Genomic DNA, 22,073 nt, shown 5'->3' with positions numbered 1-22,073 from the left:
TTAATTCTTCTAATGGACTTCAAAATTAGAATGCTTTATCAGCCAGATTTGTTTCAAAATCTATTTACAAAATATGTTAAGTTATCGCTGTTCATTTTTATTTGTAGACATTAAAAAAAAAATTCCCCTTCGACGTGCGCCCCCTGGGCGCTTGCGCCCATAGGGGAGGGCCTCTCTCTATTTGGAAATCCGGCCCTGAGAATGCTTATGTAAGGCAACTTCAGGACCAGATGTCAAACTGGACACAAATAGACTATTGTTCTAGAACGTATGAACCTCAATCTTTTCTGATTAAAAAACAGTTGACTTCACTCACCTCTTTCGAAGAAAGGGCACAAGTCCGGTTGGGTTCAGTCTTATTTTCCTCGCCAAGTGTGTGAGCGAACATCTTCTTATGAGCTCTTCTAAACTCTTCCATCAGCTGTTGGTGCTGTTCAACCTTTTCTTTGTCCATCCCGCATTTGTGAAGATCAACTTTGGGTGGCCTTAGATCACTGGGACCCTCTTTAGCGCGTTTCTGTAAAATAAAAAAATGACACAATTATGTTATTCCAAAACAACTTTTAGTTGCATTTTTAAATGGAATTATTGGAGAGAAAAGGAGGAAGTCCCTTTAACCTTCTAGAATTTTCTAAGAAATGATTTTAAACACTTCTAAGCTACTCTGGAAAAAGGTACAAACCTCTAAAATGCTTTTGAGAATATTCTAGGGATCAAAACCATCCTTACTGCACCCCAAGATAATAACCACTCGATTAGCGATACACCTGCAACTGTATATGGCTGCGCCTTTGGAGACCTCAAGGTTTTACACTTATAATGAACTAAACAGGTTATTTGTGCTGTAACTATAGGAAGGACACAGGCTTAGGAAAAAGATTGCAGCAAAGGTACTGTCGGAAAAAATGATTGGGTTGCGATTGGCACTAAGAGATTGACTCGGACCAAAAACAATTTTTGGGTCAAACTCGCATCGGGTCATTTATAATAGTGGTGTGCAAGCTGCTCCATGTTCGTGAATGCAAGCTTTTTATTCTTGCAATAGCAAACAGCGTCTATTAAGATTGCACAATCAAAAACAAAATGGAATATCGGCTAACTGGTAAGTTAAATAATGATTGTGATAGTACACAATGGTGTCAATTCAAACAAGAATTAGAAATTTTCTTCATAGCCTCTGTTAATGAAGAGCAGTCAGACGTAAAAAAGGCTCTTTTTCTTAACATTGGTGGTGAATGCAGTGGAAACATTTAATTTGCTCAAATGATGAGTCCTATGATAATGTGATAAAAGCTTTTGTCGATCATTTTAAACCACACTCAAATGTTGTTTTAAGAGATATACGTTTTTTCCAGCTGAGACAGGAGGAAGAGGAAAATATTGACAGTTTTGTTTCAAAAATAAAAAAGCAGGCAGGAAACTAAATTTACGCTTGACAAAACAATATCAACACGATCGTCTGCAATTTATTGTATACCCATTGTGGTTTATAGTAATAATTATTTTAAGAAATCCAAAGCTATCCGATTTTGGTCCGAGCCGATTTAGACAGTCACCATTTTCACAGTCACTAAATCTTTTAGACCCGAAGTAAAAAAGTACTTGCACCCAGACCCATACTTTGTAACGTGCCGTTTTTCCCGCTCGGAATATATACGCTATTCCGCAGTTATAATAGCGGGAAAGACGTCACCAACTCTCGCCAGCGGATCGCTCAAATCGGCGTGCTGGGAAGTTTCCAGGGTTCAGATAAAAATAATTTATTTAATTAACTCAACAACCTAGCACAGGTACAGATTTGTATTTACGCAAAAATGTAGTGTGAATCAGGTGTGAACTCAGTACCGGTAACCAACAACGCTACTGTACCATCATGTAACACCTGGAAATAGCTAATTAAATTAAATTCAAAAATAATGAAAAAAAACGTTCAACGAAATGTTGTAACAACCCACATAGCACCAGATATTTATTTGATATCAAATAGCTATCAAATTTTTGACATTTGAATATCAAATTGATATTCACGAACATTCGTTTGATATCAAATAAACGTTCAATTTAGGTTCAAACGTCACTCAATTTTACATCAAATAAATATTCAAATTGAATATAAAATAAATATCAAATTTGACATTCATAAATTTATTGGTAAACTATAATAAAGAGAATATGATTGAATTTACATTCACATTTTAAATATGATGGTGATAAATATTGATATAAGATTTTTGACATTCGAATATTAAATTAATATTCGCGAACATTCATTTGATATCAAATAAATGGTCAATTTAGGTCCAACCTCACTTAATTTGACATTAAATAAATATTAAATTGAATATCAAATAAATGTCTCATACATTTATTGGTAAAATATGTTTAGAAGAATTAGGTTGCATTTTTTCACATTTCAAATTTCATGGCGATTAAAATAATATCAGTTCAGACTTCTTTACTGTTCTTACCTTGATTTGACTTATTATTCTGAAGTTATAGGTAGTTTGTTAAAGTTCTTGGGTGACCCAAAAATGTAAATATATATATATATTTCTTATTTGACAAAACATTAACAAAAGTATCACAAAACATATTTGTTTAAAACAAAATTGCATTCAAGGAAAACATTTTAAAGAAAAAACTTTGTTTGTATGATAAAATAAGTTTAATTAAAAATTATTTAAACACAAATATAAAAAAGATATGTACAATTTACAAAAAAAATAATTCTGGTCTTCTTCATCTCCCAAATGGCCTTCTTGAGTTTTCTATTGTTCCTGTAAAAGAGGTTTAACAGAGTTATTTTCTAAGACAGCTATAGATAAAATATAATATGTTAGACAAGGGGTCTCCAACCCTTTTTCCTCGGTGAGCACTTTTTTGTCTAAAAACGCCACCGATTTAGCGACTAACGTTAATTGTTCGCTACTCTATCGAATCACAACATCATCTACTATCGATGCGGTTGTAGTTGTCGTTTGTCACAAGGTAAAGGCTTTTTGTGATACGGACGAAATGAGAGCATTCTATTATAAAATTAAAATGTTGTAACCTAACCAAATTAACCAAACTTGTTGATTGTGAAAAAATTGAATTAAGGTTTACTACGGACAAAATGAGAGCATTCTATTATAAAATTAAACTGTCATAAGCTAACCTAACTTGCTGATGATATAAAAAAATATACAAGATAAAAATTGAATGAAGATTAGATTTAACAAGGTTAGGTTTGCAGCCATGGAGAAGGTAAAAAGTTTTTTTGAGCATACGTCAATAGTATAGGATAAAGTAAATAAGTTTGCCAAATTTTATCAAAATCTATCCATAAACAAATAAACTACATAGTTTCCTTTTTTAATAATCTAAAATATAGTTCTGTTCATAAAATAAAATTATAAATGCCCCTAATTCTAACGAAAGATGTGCAATTAAGAAGCAATCACATTCTAAGCTAAATCTTTGACAAAAAGTTCAATGATTTTTTAGTGAGAATAGGCTATAAAATTTGACACTTAAAATGTCAGCTAGTTTAAGATTTCAATTTGTAGTTCTGCCAATTAGGATCAATTAAAAATATATATATTTAAATTAATCTGCCGCTACTTGACTACTACTAATATTCCCCTAGGCCTATTGAGAAAAAATTAGCAAGTGAGAGACATTTACTATGTTCCTATTTAAATACGTTAACCTGCCAACTTGGAGACAGGGTATTGTACACAAATTTTGTTGAATGGGGAAGAGACAGTTAATTGCTCTTAATTATGGTATGAGCCGCGAGGTAAATAAATATCCCATGGCTGAGCCTGCATTCATTGACAAAGTTCTCTTTTTACACCTCAAGGAAATCACGGTCAACAATGAAGGGTGTTGCTGGGATTGCAAAAGACAATCACGGCACCGTCGAGACTGCAGTATAATATGCTCGTGAGTCTTGGCGAGATCACGGGAGATGATCACGATATAGCTGAGACCACCTGACCACACGTGTTTACGCAATCGTGGGAGAATATAATTGGTGTTTGCTATAAAAAATAATAATTTTCAAAAACGTATGCTGGCTTTCTGCTGGCTGGAATAAAACTGCACGAGGGCCGGATGTAGCCCACAGGCTGTAGGTTGGAGACCCCTTCGTTAGGCATTTTTAAGACCTATTTTTTTACTATACCTGTACTTTATAATTAAATTTGTCGATAAGGCATTGAGTTCTTGACAATAAAGAAAAAAGAGATGGATAAAACCGCAGATTAAGTTTTGCTCATTTGCATAGCCTGTCACTGAAAATTCACAATTTGAAAAGAAAACATCACAGTAGTTAGATGTCGGCCTAATCTGTTAATTATAATAAAATGTAAGTTCTATATTAGGTAATTAGATAAGCAATCTTTTCTTTAACCTAAATTATAAATAACACAATAAATTTACCTTGCATCAATCCTAAACTTTGCTGGGCGAAGCCAATTCTTGATTATAGTAGCAACAACATATATTTCCATTACACCACGATCCTAGTGTTCTTGCGTACCGGTTCTGCCTCTGTATAAAAGAGATTAGTATTAGCACTAGAATTTGTATATATTTTAATTTTCATGATCAACACCCAGGATAGCCTACAACTAGGTACACATATTAAATTGTTAGTGAAATCTATTTTATATTTTGATGGCATTTGCTTCTTTTGAGTAGCCTTGTTAAAGCTAAATCTAAATCTGAAAATTGAAAATTTTGACCTAGGTAGTGGTAAAAGTAATCCTCAGTCACTTGAACGGACAAATATTGGGGTGAGCACTGACTGAAATGAGTGCAACGGTCGGATGTAGTTTGGTGTGTGTATAGGCCTATGTGTGCGTTTAAAAAAATTCAACTAATACAGTTTTCTTTTACACAAGTTAGCACTGCCGGAATATTTATATAGTGTAAATCAAAGACTTCCTATATAAGTGGGTCACAAAAAAGAGAAACTCTCTTAACTGTGTGATGAACCTTAGGCTACGTTATTACCCAATAGGTACCTATCATGAATTAGGTTGTGTTTTGGTGGTAGAGCCTAACTTATCTACAGTTCCTAAGAGAACCTGCGATATATTATCGGACGGTATATATATCTGATTTTATATTAATATTGCAAAACCAATTCACCAAATCTGCAAATCATAACTCAATTTGATGTTTACATAGTGAAAAAACATAGGGAACGATGTATTGAATCGGATAATTATTGATATATAATGTTATTCATCCGATAATATATCGCAGGTTCTCTGCGGAACTGTACCCGTTATGGCAAAAAAGACATACACAGTCATGGCGAATCAAACAGAAAAATTGAACTAAAAACACCTAAGATTGAAACTTTATTTTAACTTATTTTAACTTTGAGAAAACGTAATTAAAATATATGTGTGTCTACCTATTATTAATGTCTGATTGTAAATAAAAAAAAAACTTACGCAAGATAGCTGGCTTCAGATGCAGATTGCAAAAGAAAAATTTATTCCTCCTTCCCAGCCTACAGGCTGCTAGACAGCCACTTTGTCACTCGGGAGAATTGGTACCGTAGGCAAATTATTCACTGCTACCAAATAATAACTTCCACCAAAGCTGCAGAGTTATCAACTGAAACAATGGAGAGAAAACTACTTTTAGTTAAATTCATGCATACCTTTCTCTGGCCTAAATATGTATCAAGATTAGTTAGGCCTAATCATTGGTTGGTAAAGGAAGCAGACAACAACTAAAATACAAAAGACTAAGAGACAATACAGGGGTAGACTTTCGTATCTGTTGTCAAAAACAACCAAATTAAAATATCGATCGTTATAGCCTATGTTCATTCTGTTGTTTTTGACAACAGATACGGAAGTGTACCCCAATTCAGTTATAAAGGAAAATGGATTTCAAATAGGCTAGGCTATTTCTTTTATAATACCGGTAAATTGTAACCTGGTTGAGGTAGAATATGTTAGGCCTAGGCTAGCCTAAATTAAGTTAACTTATTCTTGATGGTGAATTTACATAAACGTTAGTGACTGACGTAAAATATAACCCACATAACTTAGTAATATTTCAAAATTAGCCTAACAAGGTATTACAAAACAGTATGGTATTCCATTTGCCTTGTAAACCAGTAAGTTAGTCCTACTTACTAGCCTATATATTGAACACTATTTTCATCCGGAAGTTGCCCTTTGAAGCTAAATAAACTACTGGTTCAGTAAGAACTAAGCAAGCTGCCTAACTTAGTAGCTTACGCCTAGGCCTAATTAGTATGCAGAAAAATACTTCCTCTAAAACAGATTGCCTATTTTGAGGTTTCAGATTTATCTATTTATACAAGGCATTAGGAATGATAAGTTGGCCAATTTAATTTGTACAGTAGCTTAACTTAGGTCTAGGTAAGGCCAAGGCCTAAAATACGTCTATGTTACTAGGTATAGTGACTTATACTTACATACTCCAAGACTCCAAGGATCAAAACGTGAAAAGATGTTCGGTGTAGGTTATGCCAATACCCAGTCACAAAAATAACAACTCTAAACTAACAGTGACACACACTAAACAAAATATCAGCACACTTAAGTTAACTGATTTGAGGTTATGTCTTGTTCTTGAATCTTGATACACTTGTTGCTTCCATAGTTTATTTTCACTACTTGTGTAGCCTACTCAACAAGTTAGTTGTCATAGGTACATTTTACATAAATCGTGTACTTTCCCTCAAAATGGGCAATTTGTTGGTTAATAAATAAATAAATCCACACCGTGAGTAAACTGGCCACCACTGGTCGTGCGACGGATTTTGTAATTTGTTTTGTATTGTAATTGTAATGTTTCGTTTTGTTTGCTGAGTTAGGTTAGAATTAAGTTGGTGTTTTGTCTTCAGTCTTCCTCTCTTCCTTTCATACGAATGGGCCAAGTCAAGCTCAAACTAGATACTTAACATATTTTTAGAGTTATATTACACTTAAAAAAATTTAAATTTACGTTTGGTTTAATTTACTAGTAAAAATAAAATGATAAGGCCAATCGTTAAGAGTTTGACTTTTTTATTAATAAACAAAACTTTTAAAAAAGCTGTGTTTCCTTTAACTCTTCTTGAAATGTGTAGTAAGCCTAGATTCAGAAAAATATCAGATGTTCCAACAACTCCCCCCCCCCCCGCGAAAAGTCAAAATCCATCATCAATTAATTAAAAATTACAGTGTTCAGTGTTCCTTCCTATTATTAATTATTTTGAGATAATTGACCTCCGACCTCCATGTTACAAACTGTAGGCTGGGGACTAATTCTTTACTCTAAAAAATTTAAAAAGTTAAATCTAAAACTTTTTAAAACTAGTATATTTGGAAATTTTCAAAGAGAAAATCAAATTTTTAACATTAAGAATATTTAGATAATATTCTAAATTTGATGTTATTTGACTTTGATATTTTGAAGATACAATAAATATTCAAAGTTTGACATTGTTTGACTTTGACATTTTGAACATTAAATGAATATCAAATAAATATCAAATTTTTGATTTGACATAGTTTGATATATTGAACGTTTATTTGATATCAAATAAATATTCTGTGCTATGTGGGAAATTAATGTTGCAGTTTCGTCAACCTCAACACTTCAGAATATTACTTAGCCAACCTTGTGTTTGCACGACCTGCAGAGACGGGTTCAACTTTGCCCGCTTTGTCGCAGCAGTTCAACACCAACTGAATATCCCGGCAGAATATTCGCTAAAACCCCGTCACCCTCAATCGATATTGTAAACACAATATTAAACGATGTATTTATACGTATTGAATCTTTATCGCCACCCATGGGTGCCCTAGCATACGCTAAAGCGGACTTATACAGGTTCGAACACCCGTCAAAGACCCTACCGTGTGTTTTATGTCTAAAAGAATAAAATGAGGGTTAATTGCTATAAATGAATGCCTTGACTAATAATAAACCCTACTAAGAAAATCGGTGAATTACCTGTATACTCCAGAGATCTTCACTAAAACACACTAAGCACACGTTTAGCAAAATCACTAATCGTTTCAAAGCAAGACACGTCCTAACACTGTAAATCGCAGAATTAGAATGTCGTCGCATCCCTAGCCCACAAGGGATCTCCACTACTTCCCCCACCCTAATCCTCTAGGGATGGGGAATCAGCTGATTCAATTACCAGCTGATCGGTGACGTCACGAGTTCAAACTTGGCGCTGTCTCAACACAATGCCAAGACAGTCGACTAGTAGTACAGGTTATGTTGTTAATGTTGTTATTCACCTGCGCCGACTGTGAAATTATACGGCAGAACTTTAATATCATCGCTGGTTTAAACAAAAAGTATAATTTCCACCCGTGACGTGTAGCTTAGTGTGCGACAAAGTGTATGCATGTTATGTACGCGACATTGTATTTGTGATCGCGGTTCGCCACCCTAGCCTAAACAACACAACTTTGACCGTACTTCCCAAAGGTGTATATTAGGTATGGGGGTTACCCGGAAACGGTTTATCACTCGTTTTGTACACAGCGATGCTATACTGTGACTTGTGAATCTCAACAATAGTGTCTTTAGTGATTTGCCAAAAGTGAGGTTATCCCTACTTCAACCCTAGGATAGGCCTAAAACAGCCTATTTACCTTACCATGATAGGTTTACCACTATCACCAACCAGGTAAGGAATAGGCCTACTGATAATTAAATAATAAATACAAAAACTTAACCCCTCTATAATTTTGACCCATTACAACTTACTGGGGGGTTGGTCCAGGAAAGAGGGGGTTTTGGGACACCTTTGTTTGACAAGGAGCTGAAAACTTCTTGGTCTGATGTAGGGTTTACACAGCAATATTAAACTTTAATTATTCATGCTTGATAGAGCTAAAACAAAAAGTCAACTCATCATGTATTGTAATCATCCTAAGTGGATCTCCCACCAGAAAACCCATACATAAAACACTGTTACATGAAAATACAGAACTAACCTCAGATCTCCTCTGCAGCTCCTGACTGATGGCGCTGCAGAGACTGTTGGCCCCAGCACTGGCGTTGCTAGAGAAGGAACTGACAGATGAACTGTTGGTCAACTGGCACAGACTACTGTCACTCTGTAACAGAATGTCAATCTTTAAAATTACATCAGTCATAGGTTGAATTTGGAAGTAGTAGCTCGAATGTTTTTAATGAAAGGTTAGTTCACCTTGATTTCTTATGATTCTTATACCTCCTATAAAGGTGGATAACGATCGTTTCAGTGAAAGACTATGTCATCTTAACACTTATACCAATACTCAGGTCTGACAGGCCCACGGGAATTTTCACAAACACATGTTGGCAACACTGTTTACTTTGAGAAATTCCATTCCCCCAATACCTTCCCCCATTATCCTCCCCTGCTTGCTGATATATTGCTTATTCATTTTGCATGGGTGCTGTGACCTTGAAAGGGTTGTCTGTTCATAACATGCACGTCTCAGAAGCCCAGCGTTAGTGTATTTGAAAGGGGGGTCTCACAGGCCCAGGGTTTCGGTTTGTGTGTTTCTAAGCGGGGTCCATTATTTTCAAATGGGGTCTCACAGACTGGGGGTTTCAGTTAGCGTCAGCCTTGGTAGGGTTTCGGTATTAGTGTTAAAATCCTTGTCAAAAACATCAATCTTCACTCATATTTAGGTAGTCAAAATATTAAACTTGCACACACAAACATTTTAGACAATACATTTAAAAATAAATACCGTATTCAACTAACTGTTGGCTCAGGTACGCACTGCTCAGTTGACATGTAGTCCTACAGAACTAATGAAAACCAGTGCTGTAGTTGTAAATTTTTTAGACCAAGAATGCTTACCATTGTTGCAAAATAAAAGGGGTAACTTCCAGAGAAGTGATAGGTTCTTTGGTAAAAGCAGGAAACATCGTTCCCACAAGTTCAAGCCCCTCCACACCACTGGTGACAACTATTTTTCCAACTGGCACATGCAGGAAGTTCTACAAACTGAATGTTAGAGTAACCTAAAAAATACACTAGATTAGACCAACTATTTACCTGGTTGTTTGTGGTTTCTTCATCCCCGCTCTGATGTACTTCTACAAGCACCGTCGTTGTCTTTGTTTCTAATTGCTGCGAAACCATGCAGATCTCTGCTAACTGTTGTAATCAAACACAAAATTAGTTTAAGTAGGCCTACCGGTAGAAAGCATAATTTTTATGATTTAAAATCAATTGTTGATAGTGGTTGTCAATCTACAGTCAAACGACTCATTGTCGAGTCATTAGACAGACAACCGCTGAATTTACGATATATGTAGCTTGTCAATCATTTTGCATCCTTAGTTCCTGCATTGGGAAATATGGAAGGTGAAAAGATGAACATATTAGAAAAATTTACATAAAACCCACGATGAAAACGTATTGATGCTATGACAGCGATGAGTGTGAGTTCAACTCACATTTTTTTAGGAATTTAGACAATTGAAATAATTTTGTAAAATAAAGTTTATTATGATTTGATTAACACGTTCAGCATTATTTCATTTCACTAGTAGCATACCGGTACTGAAAATGTCATGTTCAAATTTCAAATGCAAGGCGAAGCTGAACATGTCAGGTCAAATATTATGTAATTAGCTTATTTATTTTTATCAATGTTATTTCCAAATACAAGGCAAAGCTGAGGGTCGGAATAATTAATTGCATCCAGAAAATCACTTTTGGCACAAGCTATGAATGATCACAACGAAAAAATACTCACATACTGAATAACAGGCCTTAGTAAAATTAGAGCTATCATATTTCCTAATAAACACTATTCTAAAATAAAAATAAGGGCAAAGAGTATATATGAAAGGGAAACCTACATATAACAAAAGGAAAATCATAAGTTCAAGATCAAGGTTATGTATTGGGCAATTAACAAACATGGACTTTAAGCTAAAAACACAGCAAAACTAGTTCATGCATATTTCTGTTCACATTTATATTGTTTGAGGATAAAAACAGCTGATTTCAACAATATAGAGAAAACAAATAAGTAAACAAACAAAGTGAGCAAATGGAGATCTGAGAGCAAGAAATCCCTTGCTGTAATCTAAATAATATCTTGGGAAACAATTACTTTATTTGTTATCAATTTTGAATTGTACCTGTTTGAATTGGCAATTCACCGTTGAAGTAAATAATCGGTATATGAAATGAAATCAGCTGGTATTGAAATTAGCTAATGAATCTGTAGGGAGTGATGAAAATATTTAAAAATAATTGTATTACAATAATAAGGGCACTTTCTGCTATCAAGGATTAAGTTGAAAGGGATAGGAAGGCAGTAAAGTGTTTCTATGCTAAAACATACCAATATAACGTAACAAGGGGATAAAAATAATTACTATACCTTTGTACAAGGAGTTTTCTCATTTTCAGTGTCTGGTCCAACACGAATAACTGTACAAGGACCATCTGAAAAACATTAAAAACTGAAGTTAGCACTTTCAAGTTTCAATAGCAATATTTAAAACTTATTCTACATTTTTTACCAGCCCAAAAATATTTAATACCATAAAGTAGTTATCACATAGGCCTACTCACATAGGACGACCACCATGATGTTCTCAACTGATGAGGTACAACTAACTTTAAGCAATGGTTGCCAAAACTTGTCAACTACTGGAATCATTGTCTGTTAGCAAAGCTATGAATGGCCAAATACAACCACATTGGCTTTTGGTCTTAAGAAGTAGTGTGGAAGCTACTTTTCTAACCTCATGCAAGGCATACCAGTGTCAGAGACCCACGATATTCAACTCGCTGTTTTTGACCCAAAACATATTTTTTTTAAATATAGGGCAAAAGTCTACAGAGAATGGCGATGATGGCTATGAATCCGTCAATTTACTTAATGGCCATGTCCATGGCCACGACAATGACATTGTTATCTTGAGATGAAAACACAATTTTGAAAGTGTCTGTGGTTAGATTAAATGCTATCATTGATCACACACTAAAAACCAGCAAGCAAAAACAAAACTGGATATTTTACTGTAGAGCTTTCCTGACCTACTGAAGTAGTATGAAATGTTCATAAATAGCTGTACAGATTCAGTGAGTTGGGCCGGACTATTGAGGTTTCACTGTGTGGTGTTATTGATCGCTTTTGATGATTAACCATCTAAAAACCTCAAGGTAAAAATTTGGCAAAGAATTAAAGTGTAAATATTTTCATCAACTTGATTACCTGTGGTTTGTGGCTTGACAGAGAACTGCGAAGGATGAACAGGTCTGTCTGAGTCTTTACTTCTCTCTCCTGACAATCTACTGGAATGGAAATCATAAGTAATATTGCTTCTAAAATGCTACTACAAAATAGTGACACAACAAATGTGTAACTACATTCTCAGTCCCGTCACAAAGAAAGGTACAGAGGATATAAGGTTATAGTACAAACATGCCCTTCCAGTTTTGGTATGTTTTGGCAGAAATATACTTGTGACTAGCAAGAAAGAGGCTGAACGAGAGCACTGTGCAAAAATTCATACTGCTCAAGGCACAGGGTCTTCCTCCACCGTGAGCGTTGTAGTACATGGGGCAAGGGGTCAGAGCGGGACATTGCCCTAGACACCATTACTAGAGCTAGACACCAAAAGTGTACCATTGAAAGTATCCTCTGTTTATTACTTCTCTGTGGTACAATTTAGGTACAAATTAATGGGATGGGTGGAAACTTTAAATTGTATAATATTAAACTTTGTTCTATCAGAATTTCGCTCATTTACTTAAATCTATTTTATGTAAGTCTCTACTAACATTAAACTGGTTTTTAAAAACATGTTAGACGCATGGTGGAAGAAAAAAACATAGGTGTGCTATTCCCACATATTCTGACGTCACTTGGATTGCAAACAAAAGATCACCTGATTGTAACTGTCAAATGTGTACATTTATTTGACAGTTACAATCAGGTGATCTTTTGTTTGCAATCCGAGTGACGTCAGAATATGTGGGAATAGCACACCTATGTTTTTTCCTTCCACCATGTGTTAGACCTATTCAACGACCACAAAGCAAATGTTAAATTTTGGATTAACAAGCTAGCCTCTCTAGTCACAGTCTGTTGCAGTGGTGAATCCCGCTTTAGATTGAGGGGGGGGGGGGGCGAGATAAGCAGTGAAGCCAAAAAAAAAATAACAATAACCACCTTAGGTTTAAAATCCTGAATAACCCCTGCGGTATCGGAGCATTATCATCGTCTTCGCCGATCGTGGCAAAATTTGTACATTACATGTAGTACAAAAAATATATGCCCGGGGGGGGGGGGCGGTTGCCCCATTCACCCCCCCCCCCCCCCTCTGGATCCGCCACTAGTCTGTTGTTCATTAAAACCGTATAGAAAAAAATTTTAGTGTACAGTACTCCATATACTTCTTGAGGTTTATTAAGGGATAATCCATAGTCTTTATCCTAAAGTTTAAAAACTTTAATCAACAGTTGTACTAACCTCTCAGTGTCCAACAGGGATTCCTCCCGGACTACGGAGAGTCTCTTGTGAGGCCAAGTGTCCGGACTCTGGTCTCCCGCGAGGCTGGATGCGGAGCTGTTGTATCCCGAACTCTCCCCCGGGAACAGGTCAACTCCCGCTCCCTTAACCACCACTAGCTCCAGGACTCCGGAGCATCTTAGGATGGACACCGCCTGATTGACATAAATTATTTTATTGTAGGAAATTTCACTAATAATCGCTCTGTTACCCTATATCTTTATATATAAGAAAACCAAATTTGTAGCGATAAAACACTATAACACTAATATAGTTAAGTGTATTCTGAATTGAAAGGGTCAAATTTAGGTAATAGGCTCAAATATTTGAACAACGTATCAATCAAAATCAAAAGTATTAAAGTATTAAGTGTTAAAGTATACAAAATACACACATTTTAGAGTTAAGATGTCTATTATATACTTCAGTTCAGATATCATATTTTAAACTCCACAAAAAGGAGAAGGTAGGTAGTTAGAATGACGAATCCTTGTTACTAAAGATCATGTTTAGGTTATGACGTGTTATGTTGGTATTAATGGAGTAGGGGTTGGTAATTTTTGTATTTTTTTAAACTGGATTAGCTGTTGTCAATCATTGTACTTAAATAAACATATCATTTAAATTTGAAAGAAAAGTGGAATGGGTGATTAAGAAGTTATTAGAAAGGGGCTAGAGTTCAGCAGCTTAACACGGAAAAATATATTCCAGGTGTCTAATGGATACACAATAAAAGGTATCATAGCATAACACCACAGAGAAGTAAGGTAAAAAGAAACTTGCTTATGGTCAAGTTCCCCCTTTACTTGGTGGGGGGGGGGGGGGCTCTAGTATGTTGGGCATGAGTGTACGTACTCGCTTTTAGGGGAAATATGCTTGTGATAAGCAAGGAAGAACTTGACTGGCTGGTTATCGCACGGGCCACAGGGCCTTTCTCCACCTTGAGTGTTGTAGTACATGAGAGCGAGAGGGGAAATGTTGGACTTTCCCAAAACACCAGCGACTAGTGCTAGACACCACTTTTAAGTATTCCATTGGATGTTTCCTCTGTACCCTACTTCTCTGTGATATCACTCATATTCTGTCATAGGGAATTAGACTGTGATATAGCTTGTCAAACCTTGGTCTCTAACAGAAGATTTGGTGACTGGCGAAAATACTAGCCAACGCTTAAGATGTTCTAGCAATCCATCATTAAGGCTAGCTTTAATTAAATTATTGCAACAGTAGCTTGCCAAGAATATGATTTGGTGATGTGGATGTAATCTCAGTACTTCCATGACCTTTTATTGTGTATCAATAAGCCCATTGACAAATTTTGTTAGATGAGCTGAATTTTATCTTTTTCCAAATACACTCCTTATACAATATCTCACCTCTGAAAAGGCAGTGTCTGGTGTGAAGACTACATTGTTACATTGAACAATCTGGTCTCCTGGCCTCAGTCCTGCGCCTCTAGCCAGACTGTTCTCTTTGGTGAACTGGACAAAGATGCCGGGCTTCCACTCCGGACCCTTGCATATGCTGTAACATAGAGACTTGGTCAGGTTGTGAGAAGCTTAAATACAATGTTTGCAGTTCATGTTCCATATCCTTTTCCTAAAGTATGAGTGAAAAGCCTTCTTATATATTTAAAAAGGGTTGATGAAAACTCACTTGAAATCCCAGGCAGTGAACTATTTCTTAACCAACTACCTTAGACCAAATACTATTCAGTTTAACCGTCCCTGCCCAGGTAAAAATAGAGGTTGGTTTATTCACACTGAACTTGAGAACTGGCCAAAGCTTTTCTAAGAATCCAAAGACAACTGGTCACATTTTTATTGCAGTAATAAAATATAATAGTGTCTGTGCAGGTTTAGTATTCTGAACCTCATGAGGGAATAGCAAGCGGCTTGGTTGTACATGAATAATTATTTAAGGTAATTTTCTTTCAATAGCGAGTTTGTTTGTTTTAAACACATGAAATAATTATCGGTGTGGTTTAAAAAATAAAGGCCCCACTAGAAAAACAGGCCATGCTGCGGAGCAACACTACCTCACAGTGGTGGATATTTGTACTAAATTGTTACCGTTAAAATCTGAAAAAAACAGCCAACTTATTTACCTAAAAAATATGTAATGTTGGGATATTACAGTGAATCTATCAACAAATCTATCCATTAGTGTGACGTCATGGATCCTGCAGCATGGCCTGTTTTCTAGTGGGGCCTTGTTTAAATCCAGCTTTGTGTTTGTTTTTTCTAACAAAGTAGGCCTACAGTATTAACATCTTCAAGAGAAAAACGTACAGTAGTTCATAAGAGAGACTTAGTGTTAATTTGGTACAGGTACTTGATAAATTTGCACACTTTCATTGTTACTTAAGTACTTACTTAAGTGTAGTATGGAAAAATACAGTTTAACCATAGACTAATCAACATAAAGTAGACTTATAATCCCATTGTAAATTTTAAAGCTTCTTTTTTGTGTCTAGATCAATCATGTCCGATGACACTGATCGCTAGTGTCGACAAAATTTGGTTTCTATTATTTTAGGGTTAATTTCATGTTGTGTTTTACTGTTTGGTTATATAAATAGGGGACGAGTTATTGTTTATGATTAGATTGTTTTATTTTGGATAGGTAGTTTTAAATGACTAGATCAAAAAGAAACAAATTGTAAACAAAAAGCGACCTCTACATTGACCGAACAGAACTAACAATAAAATTTTCTTCACCTGTTTCATAAGGATGAGAAATCTACTAAGGGTTTATACTTTATCTATAGTTTAACTTACCCACAACCTAGCTTTGCCTTTGGAGCGACATTGATGAAGAGGTGAGCAGTGGGACAAGAGGTTCTGAGAGGATCTGGAGGTTCCCCTCCCTCCCCTCCCCCTGGTTCTGGCTCTACCAACCTCCAGGTGAGAGAATCTTGACTGCTGCTGTAGAGTGACAACATGACATTAGTACTAAGCATGTCACTAGTTAGTTCCCATTCTAAATTTAATAAAAGAAAACTGTTAAGGCATTTTCTAATAAATGTTAAGTACTCTATCCATTGAGTGTAAATAGAAGTAGACATACATTCCCGTCTTAAGGATGCCAGTTTAAACCAATTAAGTAGTTTAGTTCAGCTACCGAGAGAGTGTGGTTGCTGATGTAAATTACTGATAACCATATGCACATGCAAAATATTTCACCAAGCCAAGAAATTTTACTGTGAACGATAGTACTGGTTATGTCAAATCAAATATTTACAAAAAAAAAAAAAAAAAAATGAGGAAAAAGGTATTTAAACAGTAGCACACTCTGAAAGATGTCAATTTGACCATGTGCAATTTGAAAACAAAATTGACTGTAGCTATTCTAGGTGGAATGTCTACTGAGTACCAACGAAAAAGACAAAACTTTATTCCCCTGTTAATATGGCCTTTATATAAATTACCAAATCCATTATTTAATGGTCCCCCTTTAACTTCCTTGGCCAAAGAATCATAATGAAACCCACAAAACCAATTGTAAAACTCCTGTCATTTCCTTCCCCCTTCCCAGAATTTTCAAAAAATGTTTGTATTTTGTTCCTCTTGAATTCAAGATATTACGATACAGTAGTACATAATGGAAACCCATTTGATTAAGCTGGTGGCAAACAGCTGTTTTCTGGACTAAATCCTTGTGTGGAAAGTTTTTTAAAACAGCGTAGTGTGGCATAAAAGTATTAAAGTATTACAGTACTTACTCTTTTATAGGAATCATCCCCACAGCTGAAAAATAAAAATTTTATTAGAGTATTTTCAAACATTGGTAAAACTTTCAAAATATTGTCTATATATAGACTACTGGTCTAGAGGTTTTATAGCGATAGAAATACAAGACAGTTAAGTATCGTAGGGAACCATGAGATCAAATGGGTAGGCATCAGAGATGTGTTTCCAGATGAGCTTTTGCCCAAGGTGGCAGATCTCTTCAAAAGTATGGTGTGTGCAAGATACACTCCATACATTCTTAGTAATAGATTTTCTTTCTTTCATGAGGGATACAGGGTGTTAATTATTTTTTTTACCCAGACTAAATGTGAGATATTTTTTACGACAAATATAGCTCACATGTTGGTATCCCTCCTTGTTAATCTGCTAATATGCATTGCTCATTGCTGCATAGATATTTATAAAGCTTTTGTGTGTTATTGAGAAAATCTTGTAAATGAGACTCAACAGGTTTTTCACAAGCTCTATGTGTTTGATTTGTTCTCTACTGATCCGGCTTCCTAAAACTTTAGACAATTAATTTTATGAAAAGTATTTTTTAATTTTTTAAAGTAATTTTTTAAGTCATGGAATCACTTCTGGAAACCTTATTTCAACCTTTCTTGGCATAAAACCAATGATTTACTTTTAATGTACAAAACATAATCTTTGAGTTTACAAAAACACCATGTTTGTGTCTTTTTCATAATAAGTTCCCAATAACACTATGACTCATAGATAACTGTGCAACAATGAATATCAGCTGACTTGCAATGAAGTAAAGAAAACAGATATTCCAAAATATGAGCTAGGTTCGTCATTAAAAAGTGTCTCGCAATATCTTTACTATTTGTTGCGTTTTTAAAATAACACCCTGTATAATTGTTTTTCATTGAGCTTTCCCCAACTTTGAAGGCTACCTTTCAAACCTCTTTCTCTTGGATGTATGGTAGGAACCAGTGAATCCACCTGCATTGATAAAACAAGCAGCAGGTGTTATTTCCTGAGCCACTGGATGTGGTAAGCTCTTTGCAATTATTTAAGACTTTCATGGCATAAACTTACATCTGACTTTCAGCGTGACATTAATCTGACTCTGTATGAGATGTAGCACCTCTCGATGTGTCGCGTCTTCCACAGGTAGACCGTTGACTCGGATGATTTGATCTCCGACCTGAAACACCCGAGGTCATCACTTACACTCCTGACCACTCAATCCTCCCTGACCTTTCCTAACAGCTGTTTGGAAAGGTTGCACTCTCAGAAGGAGAAGTTATTGTTTGCAACTGATTATCAAGGCTTTTAGTGAACGTTTGCTTTTTATGGTTGTATTGGCATCTTTACAAGTACTTGCCTACTGGATTCTGTGTTGTAAGGACTAATAGGAAATTAATTAGTAGTGGTGCCATTTACTTTGTATGTCAATATACTTTCCAATTAATTAACAATAAGTCAAGGATGTGACATTAAACGGAACGGCCAAAGTCTTAAGGGATTTAATTATAATAGCAGGCCTACCTGATTAGAAATGTTTATTCCAGCACAAGAAGCACTAGTAAACTCTACACTATACACAACAAATTAGGATATTTCACTATCATTGATAGAATTTTTTTACCTAGGAGGGTTTGAGTTAAGGAGTGAGAACTGACAGCAAAATGTATTTACAGTATTTTATAAGTGTTTTGCAATTTCTGAAGTTAGCTCACCTCTGGCAAAGTTTAAAATCGGATTCAGTGCCAAAAAATACATAAGAAACCACTGAGAAAAAAACTCCGGGAATTTTTTCCCGGGAAATTCCTTATATTTTTGGACTATAAATGTTGTTATGATGTGTAAAACCAACAACAGCGTTATTGTAATATTTCAGTAGAAGAGTCAACTTGGACAGGATATTATTGGACTTCCATTATTCACAAATATGTTACATTCAACCTTCCTCCCCTCCACTCACCATCAGCCCCTGCAAGTAGGCCTCGGACCCTCGCTCTACAGCCGAGACGAAGAACCCCGTGCCATGTTCCCGTCCTCCACGCAGACTGAACCCTAGATTGCCCTGACGACGACGGGAGAGTGTGAGGGTGCGTGCCGCCGGGCCAGGCCGGGTACTGCCGGAGTGGCAGCTGACTGACGTGTCACCGCCGGAGTCCGAGGTGCCGGAGCTGGCGGCGTAGACCTGGCACGCCGGGGCTGGCACTGCCAGCGGCAGCAGCGTGCTGGTAAACGCCATCTGGAACAAGCAGTGTCAGTGTGAGTCATATACACAGTTAATCAAAACACGAGACAAAGAAATACAAGTCAGACACACGAATAAGAGAAATACGTTTAAGACTAGAAGGGTGCGGGAAAATGCAGGCTATACAAACGCAATTGGAACAAAGCAGGGGCAGAGAAACCCAGAATAGAGTCAGATCAAAAGAGGCAAACAATGCCCCCGTCATAGCAACCCTACAGACTAAGTGAAAATATTTCCACAAACAAGTCGAATAGTATCTATTCAAATAGCTTAGGTACATAACATAAGATGTAGCAAGTACTAAGGTTTGCTGCTACGAGGATGATGAAAAGTGATTTTTCTGACCAAATTTTAATAGTATATGATGAAATAAATAAATTTGCCAAAATTAATCAAAATATTCATGAACAAATAAACTACAACAGATCGTTTTCCCAATAACAATGTTTAAACGTTATTTTTTTAAATTTTCCTAACCTTCAATCGTACAACAATGTTTCAATAAAAAGATGTTTGTTTTTAAGCTCTAAACGAGGATTGCAGTGAGAATTGCATATTTTTATGTTTAAGGGGGGGGGGGGAATAAAGTACAAATCAGACCCCATAGGCTAACACCATCCATAGTCTTCTCTTGTTGGTTCGCAAACTCATTCAAGTTTATACCACCCTAAACTTTTATGTTGTCAAAGACAGACCAAAATGACTCTAGTTATCGTGTATATAATAAAATAAACAAATTTTAACAGTGTTTCTTACCTCTGGGGACATCAAGTTAGATATAGAGGAAGCGTAGAAACGAAAGTCAGACAGAGATAAGTAAAGCCAGTAAAGCAAATAAAAGACGGAGGAACTTTGTTACGCGAACATGAAAATCTAACACATACAAGAGCACAGAAAACGTACTGTGTACAAGAGACACAATAATGATCGAGGCAATTTCTGGACCGAGGTGCCAATTTGTCATTAGATCCATGGCGGTATCTAACATAAGGTTCACATTAGATAAAAACAAAATCATGGTATGCAATCTCCCCTATAAATGTCAATGGTTTTCAAATCACTCATGCAAAAAACATTCTGGAGAAGTTGCTATAGGAAGAAAAGTCTACTTTCATCATTCAAAGTCTATGAAAATATCCTAAGGCTTATTTAAATGAGATGCAAAAACGTAAATCTTATATGACGCTTAACTAATACCTAAACCATACTAATCCAACATCATAAATGTTAATGAAGCTACTGAAGTAGCTTCATGACTAATATTAACCATGTTTAAATCCCACATCAGTGCGTATTGCACTTAAATTGCTACCAGGGAGAGCAATAGCCACTGGTTTGTAATGTGGCTTTACTTCCCAGATAAGGAGGTAATTCCACACATTACAGTTCATTACATCACGAGGGCAGTACATTGCAGAACAGGTGAGGTACGCTATCACACGCTCATCTCAATCTCACCTCTATCAGCCTATAATTACCCCCTCAGCTTCCATTCAAAGGTTGGCGCTCGGAATTGTAGGTTATCGAATTATCTGATAGGTGCGATCCACTAGGAGGACAGCTATTGATGTGGTAAAGTGTTGATATTTGTCTGACTTTCCGAGTTGATGGTTAAGAGATTGTAATTTTGTAGTGGTCAAAATTATTTTAAATTTCTTATAAGTTATCAAATTTCCGTACATTGAAAATTTGTTCTGTTGTGGAGTTATCAACTTCAGCGTAGTGATCATTATCCTCATGGTCATAATTATTATTGCATTGAAAAAGACACAATGTTACCCTACATATTTTATACTTAAAAATGAGTGAAGGATTGAGAGGTAAAATTAGTGTGGTGTGTGTACATGATATATGATAAAGCGATAAAGGACTGAACTCTCGACTCCGACGCTCCTAAAAACTAAATATTGCCTACTCTGAAAAATTATGCAGCATAAACAAACATGAGTAACTGATTTTATTACTTAATGATTTCAAATACTGTACATGAAGGCACATAAATATATTTTCGCTAGGTTCAGAGACTAACTTTTTGAGAAGTTTCAGCCTTTACTTTAAATGATTTCAAATACTCTACATGAATAGGCAGATAAATAAATTTTCGCTAAGTTCAGAGACTAACTTTTTGTAAAGTTTCAGCCTTTACAGAAGCATATATAAAACATACTCCCTTGTGTTGCTTAGTCTATGACAGAAGTTACTCCAGCCTCAACCCCGGAACAACCCCCCCACACAGAAAAACCCTTTGCAATATAATAGATGGATTTGATATCACGAATTGAAAGAGCACATCATAAAGTGTTGAACTTTTGAACCTCTATAAACATTACCTATAAATAACAGTATACAACATCAACATATGAAGTAACAAGACATGTCAACAAGCATTAGTGATGCAATTCCTGAGGTCACTGACAGTCGAAGATGACAGTGGTTAGACAAACCCGACTCTTCCAATTTGGTATGACTGTTATCATGATTGCGTCAATTTTCTCACTTATCGTGGAAGTGGCACACAGCCTCTATGCAGAGGTTATCTTGGAAACCACTAGTTGAGGTTTGGCAAAATCATGCACGAAGTGTCAA

The 22,073-nt window shown here is 35.8% G+C and overlaps 1 protein-coding gene and 1 long non-coding RNA gene across 5 annotated transcripts in view; both read right to left on the bottom strand.

The window, feature by feature from the left end:
• The window catches only part of LOC128988555 (uncharacterized), a 103,483-nt gene that overhangs the window by 38,510 nt on the left and 42,900 nt on the right, over positions 1-22,073 (bottom strand). For 2 of the 3 annotated variants that reach the window (XM_054409944.1, XM_054409946.1), the window contains exons 2-12: positions 19,206-19,481; positions 18,317-18,425; positions 17,245-17,269; positions 16,301-16,447; positions 14,897-15,044; positions 13,482-13,675; positions 12,222-12,301; positions 11,382-11,446; positions 10,040-10,141; positions 8,982-9,104; positions 317-517 (exon numbers count right to left, since the gene is read on the bottom strand). In XM_054409944.1, the coding sequence (XP_054265919.1) occupies positions 317-517; positions 8,982-9,104; positions 10,040-10,141; positions 11,382-11,446; positions 12,222-12,301; positions 13,482-13,675; positions 14,897-15,044; positions 16,301-16,447; positions 17,245-17,269; positions 18,317-18,425; positions 19,206-19,481 (1,470 nt within the window). The remainder of the gene's footprint in view (positions 1-316; positions 518-8,981; positions 9,105-10,039; positions 10,142-11,381; positions 11,447-12,221; positions 12,302-13,481; positions 13,676-14,896; positions 15,045-16,300; positions 16,448-17,244; positions 17,270-18,316; positions 18,426-19,205; positions 19,482-22,073) is intronic. The other variant, XM_054409945.1, reaches the window with a different exon arrangement.
• On the bottom strand, positions 2,628-7,028 carry LOC128988557 (uncharacterized). Of its 2 annotated transcripts, none has more exons than XR_008490401.1 (4): positions 6,464-7,028; positions 5,451-5,616; positions 4,426-4,536; positions 2,628-2,777 (listed from the first exon to the last, which is right to left on the bottom strand). It is a non-coding gene; the product is annotated as an uncharacterized LOC128988557 (long non-coding RNA). The 2 variants fall into 2 exon arrangements; XR_008490400.1 differs by having other exon boundaries at positions 6,452-7,027.

The sequence above is a fragment of the Macrosteles quadrilineatus genome, unplaced genomic scaffold, assembly GCF_028750875.1.
Source record: "Macrosteles quadrilineatus isolate MER2022 unplaced genomic scaffold, UCM_ALF_1.0 Scaffold_3__2_contigs__length_128488019, whole genome shotgun sequence".
Classification (NCBI taxonomy): Eukaryota; Metazoa; Arthropoda; class Insecta; order Hemiptera; family Cicadellidae; genus Macrosteles; species Macrosteles quadrilineatus.
Note: the sequence above shows the minus strand (reverse complement) of the source record. Positions and strands in the feature narration are given on the sequence as shown.